At 60.0% G+C, this 12,612-nt stretch overlaps 1 protein-coding gene across 3 annotated transcripts in view; it reads right to left on the bottom strand.

Annotated features, from left to right (window-relative positions):
* Positions 1–2,461: 2,461 nt before the first annotated feature.
* The window catches only part of SRGAP3 (SLIT-ROBO Rho GTPase activating protein 3), a 34,685-nt gene continuing 24,534 nt past the window's right edge, over positions 2,462–12,612 (bottom strand). The window contains exons 11-21 of one of the 3 annotated variants that reach the window (XM_026052556.1): positions 11,916–11,946; positions 11,478–11,538; positions 10,653–10,730; positions 9,869–10,003; positions 9,221–9,326; positions 8,809–9,036; positions 8,080–8,159; positions 6,956–7,136; positions 6,446–6,595; positions 5,771–6,098; positions 2,462–3,738 (exon numbers count right to left, since the gene is read on the bottom strand). In XM_026052556.1, coding sequence (XP_025908341.1) covers positions 3,325–3,738; positions 5,771–6,098; positions 6,446–6,595; positions 6,956–7,136; positions 8,080–8,159; positions 8,809–9,036; positions 9,221–9,326; positions 9,869–10,003; positions 10,653–10,730; positions 11,478–11,538; positions 11,916–11,946 — 1,792 coding nt within the window. In that variant the 3' untranslated portion in view covers positions 2,462–3,324. The remainder of the gene's footprint in view (positions 3,739–5,770; positions 6,099–6,445; positions 6,596–6,955; positions 7,137–8,079; positions 8,160–8,808; positions 9,037–9,220; positions 9,327–9,868; positions 10,004–10,652; positions 10,731–11,477; positions 11,539–11,915; positions 11,947–12,612) is intronic. The other 2 variants (XM_026052554.1, XM_026052557.1) reach the window with 2 other exon arrangements.

A 12,612-nucleotide genomic window follows, 5' to 3' on the forward strand; every position in this document is an offset into this window, starting at 1 on the left:
CAGGMGGCCACGGCACCCTGGCGGCTGCCCCCGAGCCCAGCGCGCAGCCGGTCGCGCAGGGCACCGCGGGCAGCGCTGGGCTGCACGGCGCCTCGCGCTGCAGGTCGGGCCCCAGCGCCGCGAGCGCCGCCCGAGCGCGCAGGGCGCCGGGGGCAGCGCCTTGCGTGGCCACGGCGGCTCCGGCGGCTCCCGCAGCCTGCGCGGGCCGGCCCGGCATGGGGAGCGCAGCTCCTGGGATCCCCGCGCAGGGGCTGCCCAGGAAGCCGGGACACTCGCGGGGGCACCACGGCGGCACAGGCCGCATTCAGGAGGAACAGGACCACGCGGAGCATCCRTGCAACCCAGGCCAGCGCGAGGAGGTGCCACGAGCTGGGCAGGGCTCTGCGTGGCCCTGCAGCGTGCAGGGACCAGCCTCTCGGCTGCCCCGCTCCCCGACATGACCCAGACCCCTCCGCAGCCGTCCCCAGGGCGCCCTTGTGCCGGGCCCCTTCCTCCCCATACTCCCGGTGTCCCCCCTTGTCCCGATCCCCCCTGCGTCACCACTGGCACGGAACGGTGCAAAYGCACAGGGAGGGAGCCGGGCGCTCCCCCAGCCCCGCACTGAAACAAGACCAACCAGACAGGCATTTTTGAGAAAAGTTAAGCTGTTTTATTCAAGGGGATGAGTCCACATCCGACCGGTGGTTCATGTACACGGCCTCACCAGCAAACATGAAAGCGCGCTCGGACGCGCCGGCCGAGCGGCAGTTAACGGAGGGGACAGAGACGACACCCAGGGAGGACGACAATCACAGGGAGGGCRGGCGGAGGCGGCTCCGCACGCGGGTGCCTGCGCACGCTGCCACCCCGCACGCCCCGACACTGCCAGTTAAACAGCACAGGCCGGCAGGTACAGAAAGCAGCTCTCGGGGCCCGCGGGGGACGTGTGCGGGTGCACCAGCCTGCACGGCACAGGGCAGCGGGCGCCACCGCTTTGAAGTCAGCACCATCCAACACTGCTGGCTGGGTGCGAGCGGCTCCTCGGGTCACCGTGAGAGCAGGCGGAGCACGAGGGTCCCTGGGCAGCGGCAGCGCCGGGAGCAGCCCCAGCCGGGTCGCGGGCCGGGGGCTCCTGCGGGAGCCCCCCCGGGAGGTCTGCGCTCACTCTGCACAGCAGAGAACCGACCCTGCGGGCCGCACCGCCCAGCGCCTCCACGGACACGAGGGGAGAGCCAGGCAGCCACCTCCTCTATGGGGATGCTCGTTACAGGAGAGCCACATGGCCGCCTCCTCCATGGACATGGACACGAGGGGAGAGCCACACGGCCACCTCCTCCATGGACACGTCCGTGACGGGAGAGCCACATGGCCACCTCCTCCACCACCAGGACACGTCCATGAGGACAGAGCTGCTCCCAGGGGTCGGGTGGGACGCAGGAGAATGGCCCGGCAGGACAGGTGCTCCCAGCGCTTTCCTAAAACAACTGCTAGATTTTCACAGTCTAAGTGACAGCCCCTGTGAAGCCCCTGGAGCTACAGTCCAGGGCTCGAGAGGCGTCAGCGATCAGGGTAACGTTACTCACAGAGCATGAGCAGCTTCCAGTTCTAGTACTCCTACAACGTAAGTGGTTAAATTCTGTGTCAAGTTAAATTACAGAAAAATACATTTTTCCCCTTAAATTTACAGTAGTTAAAACTACAATTGGAGTTCCATATTAGAAAGGGCTAGTTTATTCTTCAACAAAACGTCCAGGTTTTATTTCATTTWAAAAAAAACTAAAAGGTACTTTAAGAGCAAAGGCCCGTGGCAGAGCAGAGCTTTGCACGGCACCGTAGCACGCGCCACTCCTAGCACGTTCCTCCAAGCRTTTGTTCTGGTGCTCAAAAAGGCACTTAAAGATAAGAAAACAACTGCATTAAAACCCCAACGGAACAAAACAAAGAAAAACGAAAGGCAATAATTTAACAGAAAGACACTGGATTTTGTACCGTATCTTTGAAYGTAGGGAGAAAAATAAAAAGCAGCTAGTGAGCACGGGCGTCGGGAGCCCCCGCGGGTGCGCAGGGCAGGGCTGCCCCGGCCCGCGACGGGGCTGCCCCGGCAAGGGGGGACACGGGCAGCCAGCAGCGCGCGCACGGGCCGGCTGCCGACGGGCAGGGCAGGGCCCCGCGCGGGCAGCGCGCTGGGATTTTTGTCTTTTTTTTTTTGTCTTTTTTTGTCTTTTCTTTCTTTAACACTGAGCTATCTACTAAGTGCAAGGGTTGGTGCATGCTCTGGGCCTTCCTCTGCCCAGGCCTACGCAGTGAGCGGGTCCAGCGCCAGGGCCAGCAGGGCGCCCGACAGCAGGGCGGGAAGGGGAGCGCGGGGAGGCCGCGCGGGGCCGGGACGCATGGGGCTGCTCGGGGCCGTCCCACCACGGCTCCGACTGCGGGCCTGGCCCCGGCCACGCGAGGGGCAGAGGGAGAGGCAGGAGCGGCCGCGGCGGGGCCCACTCCCCCATGCTCTGCGYGGCGCCCTGCTCCGCCTGCGCGTTTCCATCTTGGGGTGAAATTTTCAGAGGAAAAACAAAAGKTTTTTTCGTTTGCATAAACTCAAACTGCTGCAGTATATAGTACAGTACAGAAAGTGCAAAGTATCGCCCCATCAGAACGGGTATGCATCTGATATGGTCAAATATGGCTCATGCTTTTCATGCAAGAAGACACGACCCGACCCGAGACCCTCCCGCCCTGCTGCGTGCGGAAGCCCCTCCCAGGTCCTGTGGTGCCGGGCGAGCTGAGGAGCGGGGCAGGGGACACTKCAGCTCAAAGGGACCCAGGGCTTCGGCAGCCCTGGCACAGGAGCCACGAGTGGCGGCGGGCACCGGACTGCCCCGCGTGGGAAGGGAGGGATGGGAGGGGGTATTTACCCGTCCGCCCGCCCGGGCCACACACACGCAGGGCTCGCTCTGGAAGCAGGCGGCAGCGGCACCTGGAGCGGGGCCCGCGCGCCCTCCCTGCCCTCGGCACCTCCACGGTCGCGGTGCGGACCAGAGCGCCAGGCCCAGGCCTGTCCCGCACAGCTGCTCCTTGCACCTCCACACACACACGGGACCCTGGGAAACACAAGCACCAGACCCAGACTTCGCTAGAGAGGATGTTTCAGAGCCAGTTTCTGAGGTAAATCTACTTGGAAAAAAAAAAGTTACTGAACTCTGTACACTATGTTTTATAGACTCCTACATGTAACGCGTGTTCTCCAGTGACAAGACGCAGAGCGGCCGCCTCCCTGCGCCCGCGGCCGCCCCGGCGCGTTCCCGGGGCACGTGGCTACCTAGAGATATGTACAGGAGGGCGCCGCGGCGCCTACATGGTGCCCGACTTGTCGGCACCGCCAGGGAAGAGCTTCTCGGTGGGGGTGACAGCGGGGCTGCCCACTCCGGAGCTGGAGCTGCTGCTGGAGCGGTGCTGCATGGCCGGGCGCGCCGCGCGCATGGGTGGCGGGCGCAGCTGCGCCCCGGCCAGCCGCGCCGACAGCGCCGGCTTGAACGTCGTCAGCATCTCGGCGGTGGAGCTGCTGCTGCGGCGCATGGCGGCGTCRGGGTCGCGGATGAGGATGGTGTGCAGCGGGCTGGCCGGCTCCGAGCTCACCGAGCCCGCCGGCGGGTTCTTCATGGGCTCCAGCGTGTCCAGCACCACGTCGGGCGCCTGCTTGGCCGTGTTCTGCCGCTCCAGCTCGCGCAGCTCGTTCAGCGCCGTGCTCATGGTTTTCTCGATGTCCTGCCAACGCCACCGACAAGAGGATCAGCAAAGGCCCCCGCGCTGCCCCAGCCTGCTCCCACCCTGTGCTGGCAGCAATGCCCGCTGCAACGCCCCGTTACACCTGCAGCAGTGCCCGCAGCAGCACCCCATTACACCTGCAGCAGTGCCCCATTACACCTGCAGCAGTGCCCCGTTACACCTGCAGCAGTGCCCGCAGCAGCACCCCATTATACCTGCAGCAGTGCCCTGTTACACCTGCAGCAGTGCCCGCAGCAGCACCCCGTTAAACCTGCAGCAGTGCCCTGCTACACCTGCAGCAATGTCTGCAGCAGCGTCCCCGTTACACCTGCAGCAGTACCCGCAGCAGCACCCCCATCAGCCCCGCAGCAACGTCCTGTTTCACCAGCAGCATTGCCCGCCACAACGCCCCATGTTAAACCTGTTAAAGGCACCTGCCACACAAGCTGCGATGCCTGCGCTGCGATATCCACACCTTGCTGGCAGCAGTGTCCTCGCTGCAATGCCTGGCTATGCCAGCAGCACTGCCCTGCTGCAATGTCCCTGCCGTGCCGACAGCAACGCCCGCTGCAGCATCCCCGCAGCAATGCCCCGGTGCCATGACACCAAGAACCTGCTCCTGGCCCCTGCTCTGAGCCGCAACGTGTGTGTGCGCATGCATACGTGTGCACGCATAGGTGTACATGTGTGCATGCATACATGTGCACGCATAGGTGTGCACGTGTGTGCATGTGCACATACGTGTGTGTGCGCACACATGTCTCTCCCCACACGATGCTCTCCAGGCCTGGGTCTCCAGGCAAACAGCGGCCTCAAAGAGCGCGGGAGGCCGGGGCTGCTCCGCGCCCCAGCGCAGCGCCAGGCTGTCCCTGACTTCCCGGCTCGGCCGCCAGAGCCGCCAGCCCAGCTGCCCTCGCTGCAGGGCACCCGCCCGGCGCCGCGGCCCCGCGCCCGTCCCCAGCCCTCGCTCCGCAGCACGTGTCCCTGGAGCGGCCGCGTTGTTCGCCCTGCACCACGTGTGAGGCTCCTCTCGTGCACGCAGAGAGCATGCACGCAGAGGCACGCAGAGGGCCAGCACAGAGAGGAACGCGCCGAACAAGCCTCGGTCTCCACCAGCACGGGCTCTGCTGCCGCAGAGCTGCCTCCTCGCGCCCCAGGGCTGCGCTGCTGCGGGACCCCCCRTGGGTCCCCCGCAAAGCGAGTCCAGTTCAGCCAAAACGTCACCTTGAGGGCAGCTAAACCGCCCCAGGCAGCGCCACTCCTCCAGCGTCACCTAAAGGAGCCCGGGGCAGGCAGGGCCAGGCCGAGGTGCTCACAGGGGCTCTGCGCCGCCCTCATCGTCCCCAGGTCGCCCCCAGCTCTCACGGAACCCAAGGGCCCCCGGGGCACGGGGCAGTTTTGCAGCCTGTGCCACAACAGGATCCCGGAGCCGGATTTCCGCACATTGTGCCCAGCACAGTCGCTGTCTCCAGCGAGGAGCAGGGCTGTGCTGCAGCTAACGGGAATGCAGAGAGAACCGTGGAAGTGGCAGCCAAGGTGATGCTGCTGGCGTGGCACAACTGCTGACACGATATGCTGCTTGCACTTACATTTTGAGGTCCTAGATACAAACAGGCAGTAACAAACCTGAGCCCTTTTCTCCAAACACTAGTCAAGCAAATCTGAATTTGGCAAAAGCTGTTTTCTCCTAAGTTTCATGCAGAGTTTGAAACAAAAATAATGTACTTCTTTTCCTGCGAGAGCTAAGAACTGCCAGCTGCGTTTCAGTGGTGGATCAAACATTTCTGCCTATTATTTTGAGGAAAAAAGGCTTGCAGAAAGAGGCAGCTCCTTTCCTTAGACCAACACTATAGCTGGAGAASCAGGCAAGCCTTTGACTTTTCATCTTTCTCCTTAGACCATCGCAGCTACAACAGCAGTACTACGATTCTGACATGCTCGGAGATGAAGGAGGCTCTGTACTGTTATCCGAGCGCGTTTTATTTTAGCCTCTCCATCCCTGGCACCAGGACTCACTTCACAACCCTCTTACCTCAGCAAGCGCTTCTGCTTCTAGGGATTTCTGATCTCCAAGACTACTGTGTCTAGTCGATCCACAGGTCGATCTCAGCGGGTGGCCATCAGACAAGGCCTTCCTGTCTGGGTAATTGATGCTGCCTGCACTGCCGAATGTCGCCATCCTGCGCTTTTCGGGGCTCTCAATCCTGCCTCTGTTAAGTGGCATTTTGTGGGGGCTGCTAGGACAGGCRGCCGCTCGCGGAGGAGTGTCCATGGCCGGGGCCAGCCCCCGGGGCGGGCTGTGCGTGTCCCCCCCGCTCCGGCGCCGGGGGATAGCTGCACCGTCAGACCTCAATCTCACTCTGCAAAGAATCCATCACAAGACTGGGTCACGGTCCAACACATCGCAAGCACCGGGCTGCATGCTGCAAGACAATCCGTCAGCCCTGAAAGCGCTCACCGAACCCCACGCAAGCCGCRGGGCTCCCCAAGGCTAAGCTAGAGAGGAGATGCACATTTTAGGGAGGACCGAGAAAGCAAATTGCATTCCGTAGGTGTTAGGATCTGCGTTAAGCGGTCCATGTTTCACACCCCTCTGCAGCACTTCCTAGCAGTCTGTGTCCACCTCGCCCGACGCGACATGCAGACCTTCCCAGAGCCCAGCAGCAACCGCCTCTGTGTTCACAGGAAAACGAGGGGCTTTCCCTACCGGCCCATCACACCCCCAAATCCGTAGTCTGGGATGTGATCCGTCGGGGACTGGATGTCGTTCTTGGAGGAGGCTTTGTCGTCCAGCAGCGGCCCGCTGCTCGCCTCGCTGTCCGCCTTCTGACTCAAGCTGTCGGAGAATGCGTCGTCCCTGCGGAAAATGAGACCCCGCGTGAGGCTGGGAGGAAGTGGGGACAGAGGGAGCCTAAGATCCAACCAGAGCCCACCCCAAGTGCTCCACTCCAGGGCCAGAACAAGCTCTGGACACCACCTGGAGCGGGGGGAACACTCAGGTGGGCCACGCATCCCCTGGGCTAACACTGCCATCCCAATGAATCCTTAGTCTTTAGTCTTTGGCTTTGAAAGCCCGAGCAGGAAACAACCTGCTCCAAGAAGCAGGGAGGCACACGGGACTGGGACAGGATTTACTGGCAGTCATTAAAGCCAGGCAATGAGTCCTCCAGCCGCAGGGACAGGTGACAACCCTGGCACGGGCCCTGCCGATACTCACATGTCCTGCACCACAATGTACTGGTGCGGTATGAGGCCGTCCACGCCGTTGTGTCTGCCCTCCCACCAGTCCTCCGAGGCGCGGTGGTAGAGGAGCAGCGAGGCCCCTTTCTTGAAGGAGAGCTCTCGTGGGGAGCGTCCCGCATAGTCAAACTTGGCTATGGCCTCGATCTGCTCCACTTCTGCAAGGAGAGGGCACAGGCAGCGGGGGCTCAGCCCGGCACAGCTCTCGTCGAGCCGCCCCGGCTGCCTGCAGCATGGAGCGGGGGCTGCATGCGCCCATCCTCCCGGAGCTGGGCACCCGCATGAGCTACCGGCACCCGCGGGCAGCTACACCTTTATTTTAATGTGACTCTTTGGGTACAGCGTAGGGCTGCTGCCGCAGGCTCAGCACACTGCTTGGGAGCAAACCTGGCAGGAGAGGCGAGGAGGACTCCCCACACGGAGCCTCCCAGCAGGGAGGGCGCAGGGCGAGGGGATGGGGACGCGCACGGTCGTGGAGAGCCGCTGCTCTGCCCCACTGCCCACTGCTGCTCATCACCCGGGAACTCACAGAATCACAGAATTCTGTGATTAGAGCTATCAGTGTGATGGGCATACAAGTGGCTAAATGGCACCCGCTCTCCTCGGCTGCCCGGCCTCGCTGGCTGCTGGCACTGGCGAATGGCGACCACGTCTCACGCGGAACGCGGCGCCTGGCCCTCCACGACGGCCCTGCGGGAGCCGGGCAGCCCTGGCGTTCCTGCAGAGCCGGCTGCGGGGGAAATGGAAATAGAGGCGCAGGAGGAAGATGCTCTGCACGGCAGCTCCCAGGCCGGGCTGCACTTAGGCACAGGTGACAGGGAGAACAAAGGGAAGGAAAACGGAACCTGGGAGAGCAATTCCTAACACAAAATCCCTATGGATCTTGCATGGGAGGAGACTGCAGTGAGACCTATACACATCCCATGATGGAAACCTCTAGGGAATGGTTATATGCACACACACATCCAACACAGTGACATCCCGCCCCATGAAGCCCCAGTGCAGCAGCCCAGCCCCATTCTGCTGGGAGCAACGTGCACTTGGCCTCCCTGCACACACAAGTGTCACACGCGTCCCCGTTCCCATTGTGCCTCTGCTCACCGTCATCGCTGGTGTGCGGCTCCGTGCCATTGTCATGGTCCACCTCGTCAATGGTGCCCGGCTCACTGTGCGGGCTGTCGCTGCAAGGGAGCACAACTGCCTTAGGGAAACCCAGAAACCAGGTTCTGATCCCTGGCTACCAGGGAAAAACAATTTGCGGGGGGAAATCTGGCTCCATGGTGCTGGAAGGAGCTACGTGTTCCATCTCCACAGGAATGGGATGGGACCCTTTGCTCCTTTCTCAATCACAGCCCTTGCTTTGAGAGCTGGAAACACTCTGAAACACCCTGGATCTTCAGGCCCAGAACTGTACGTTCCGGTGCTCGCGTGTCTTACTCAGATTTGGCAAAACCACTATAAAAAGATACCAAATAAAAATTTTCCACTCATTCACAATGAATTTTGACATTTTCTCTTCTGTTTGCCCCAGTAACAGTGGTGACGTGTGACCCATATCAGGAAATCTCAGGTCCCAGAGATGTGCAAAGCTTCCACATAAATCAGGTCAAGCCTGTTATAAATCCTGGCTTGCTAAAGCCCAGATGTGAATGCCAGGTAGATTCCAGCATTCTCAAGATAAATATGTACCGGCATTTAGTGCTAATTTGAGGCTGTTTTTTGTTTTGTTTCAACTTTTTCTTTCCAGAGAGTTTTGATACCCTGTGGCTACAAGGGGGAAGGACAGGCCAGAAGCAAGCAGGGGAACATGGGGCTGCGGCCGGCCCTTACCAGTACTCCTCGCCGCCCGTCATGCACTTCTCATAGACGGGTCCTTCCAGCTCCCTGTGGCTGGGGAAGATGCCCTCGTGATGGACGATGATGGTCTTGATGACCTCATTGACGTGGGCTTGGCAGGACACGGGGTCCTGCCCGTCGGGGATGTGCATCAGCGTGGGGCCGAAGCAGATGGCCAGGTTGTARGGATCCATCATGTTCTCATCGCTGTACTGCGACAAGCTGCGAGCAGAGGTGTCAGTGAGCGCGGCCCGGGCAGCCCCCGGCGCGCGCAGACCCCGCGCGCTGCGACGGCACCGTTGCTGTGGGACAGCGGGTGCCCCTCGCCGCGGCAGCACCGCAGCGCCCCGGCCACGGCGAGCCCCGAGAGGCAGCGCGAGGAACGCGGTGAGGGGAAGGGACTCACTGATTCAGGAACGCAAAGAGATATCTCATGACCACGATGACGGCGCGGGGCAGCGTGACGATGATTTGCTGGATCTGGTGCACTCTCTCCGTGGGGCTCTCGATTTCTGCAACACCAGGACACAATAAACGTTTACCCAGCGTCAGCACAGGGCACAGGCGGCTCCCGGCAAACTGGCAGATGATGTTTGCAATGGGAAGATCCCCAAAGCGCAGAAACTGCTCTCACACACAGACAGCCCCGGGACCCCAAGGCAACACACGCTGGGCGCCTCTCTCCWCCAATAAACCCTCCCTCGCAGCAGGGCATCACAAGGCGGCGGGAGGAATAAGCCCCAGCCAGGAGAGCTGCTCTTCCCTGGCAGAGGGCTGAGCAGAGCTGGAAGGAGAATTCAGGAGAGGGCAGGCAGCAGCCAGAGCCTTCCCTGGGGGCAGCCCCAGACTTCGCATGGATAAAGAGCCCCCGGCTCTGCCTCCAGCTCCAGCCTCTTACCCTGACTCTTCACATGCTCGTGCAACAGCTTCCATCGCAGCCCAACATCCCCTACAGCCCARGCCACTGTCTGCAAAGCCTGGGTTTATTTGCACCCTATTTAATGCTTTGCTTGTCCCACCCTTTCCTCCAACAAGACCCATCACTTGTACTTACTTATAGTAGATATCAAATCTTGAAACCTTTCCTTGGGAAAGAGCGGGTTTTCCAGTCCTCGGAAATACAGCTTCAAGACTCCAGCCACTGAGTTAATGTCACGTTCGTTTTGATCATCAGCAAGGGGATCTTCACCTGTCCAGAAAGAAGTTTGTTTCAAGCATCACTGCCAAGACAGATGAACACAGTGAGTCCYTCCCCAACCTCATGGTGTAAAATCAGCATCTCCCACAACTCAGAAAGCTTCCCACATGCAGCAAGGCATTTTCTGAGCAGGACAGCAATTCAGTAAGGTGCTCTGCTACACAGCATCATGCTGACACCATGGGCACATAGCTTATTATGGAGATTTTAAACCTGTCCTGAAGACAAAGATGTCATTAATCTGCTCTTAACAGAAATATCCTTCCAACCTTTCCTACTACTCACTTACTGTCTTGGGAATTGATAAAAGCTCCTTGAGAATGGGTCCTCAGACTAATTGATGGCTCTTATAGCTGAGGTTTTCATGTTCTTAATCAATGATTGCAGAAAAGATCTCTGTATCTATAAATGTTAGGATATTCTTTCCTTAAGTGACTGTTCTTCATTATTGCTGAGGGCACAATACTAGGATCCCAGGAGTGGAGAAAACTTCCCAGTTCCTCCTAACAGACATGCCTAGCATGGGGGACACAAAACCTAGCGAACCAGACCAGCTGCCTGTACACACTAGAAGTCCCATCAAGAACCTCTGCTCCGGGGTCAGGAACCGCCGCCGCTCCCCACGCACACGGCCACCTACCTCTCTCAAACGAGTTCTTGATGTCATTGACTTCCACCTGGGAGCCCGGAACTCTAAAGATACCCTGCTGCTGAAGGCCTGGAAAAGAGCACATGTTTCATTTATTTAGTTTTTTAAAAAGATTTGAAACAGTGATGAAAATAACTTCAAACCTTAATAAGTCAACAGTTGAGTCCTACTGAAATCTGAAGAGATTCTGTGCTCGACATCCAATATTCTACTTTTTGGCAGAGTGCAGCGGGAAGGATCAGTAGCTGCACCTCAGCAAAAAGGCTCAGGAAGCAGCTGCTCGTGCTGCCCAGTGCTAGTGTTTCACGAGCACTTGGGTCCTCAAACAGCAGTCAGTTATGGATCAAAGTCCTATCCCGACTTTCCATACTGCCCAGTGCAGGAGCRGAGCAACGCACCCCAGGCATCTAGAGGGCACTAGATGGGGTGCCACAAGCTGCGGGGCTCGGGGCAGCGGCTGCCTGCAGGCTCTGGAAGGTCCTCTGCAGATGGGGCGCATCCTTCCCCATGCACGTGAGGGAAAAGGAAGGACACAAATCACTTCTACCCGTGATCTGCAGCCAGGGCCCCCAGATCAGAGCGCTGGAAGAGCTTCCCTTGGCCTGCAGCTGCGGCAAAACAATGAACCCCAGAAAGCACCAACAGGGCCTGAGCGTTTGTCCCTCGTCCCACGCTACCCGGGAGGCCACGTTATGGTAACTACCAGCTGGGCCGAGCAGCTCCTGCGCACCCAGCTCCCGCACGCACAGCTCCCATACGTGCGGCTCCCGTGCACCCGGCGCTCCACGTCTTCCGCTGCTGGCGGCCCAAACTCACCGTACAGATTGATGTAGCGAATGCAGCTCTCCACCACAAGCGGGATGGCCTGTCCCGAGTCCTTCAGGAAAGGGAAAAGACAGTCAGATCTTCCCGGTTGCTGCTAGCAACACACTGGCAATATACAAAGGGCTACAAAATCTCGGATGGGAAAGGCAGAGCTTTGAGTGGAGCGAGAGGAAGGCACGGACAGGAGGCACTAGGCACCGCTGCAGGGTTGCCTGCGCCCTGTGCACGAGGAGCTGGGCCCGAGCGCGGCTGCCCGGAGCCGGCGCTGCCGGGGCTCGTGCCCATCGCTGCAGGCCCCACGGAGGGAGCTGGGAAAGACCCGCGGGCCGCCTGGGCTCCCTGCGCGGCCCCCTGCTCCCGAGGGCCTCGCACGGGGCCAGAACGTCTCCCAGCTCCTTTCTCCGTCCCAGGACGGGCTCCAGTAAATACCTGGTTTCTCATTCGCGCATTCCTCCTTCCTCTGAGAGCAAGGAAAGCGGCAGAGCAGGAGAGAAAGAAGAGTAAAGCAGGGGTGAGTTCAGTTAGAGACGCGTCTGTCTTTGGGAGGCCATGGACGCCCAAACGCGGTGGCAGCTTGGCRAGGCGGCCGCCCTCCGTCCTGCATCCCTGTCCCCACATCCCTCCCTCCCGGCCCCGGGCCCCGCGGAGGCCGCTCGGCTGCCGGGGCTTCCAGCGCGGCTCCCTCCTCCTCGGCGCTGGCATCAGGCTGGACTTCAATGAACATTCTCTTTTGTAAAACCACTTTAACTAAGGAGTAGTTACAAGCATTCAAGAGATTAGCAGCATCGTCCATCAACTTGTTTGATACTTGTGATGGYGCCCGGTGGCAAACACCACTTCCAGACTCACAGCTGCACTAAAAGAACAAAAGGGAATAAATCCAGGCTGGGCACTGCCTAATGCCCTAGAAAATCCAGCGCCTTCTCACGGCTTTTTCTTGCAGCATTTTCACTGTAGGTTTCTTCAGTGCAGGCAAATACTTAAGCACAGGAGCGGAGCTCAGCAGGAGATGACGTGTTTATGGAGGGAGGACACACTGCTGCCTCGGCCAGGGTGCAAGCTGCCTCCTGCCAGCACCTCGTTTCCAGAGCACCAGGAGGACCTTGGGAGCGGGGCTCCCCGACGG

Source organism: Nothoprocta perdicaria, unplaced genomic scaffold (assembly GCF_003342845.1).
Source record: "Nothoprocta perdicaria isolate Ctin4 unplaced genomic scaffold, notPer1 scaffold_9, whole genome shotgun sequence".
In the NCBI taxonomy this organism is placed as follows: Eukaryota; Metazoa; Chordata; class Aves; order Tinamiformes; family Tinamidae; genus Nothoprocta; species Nothoprocta perdicaria.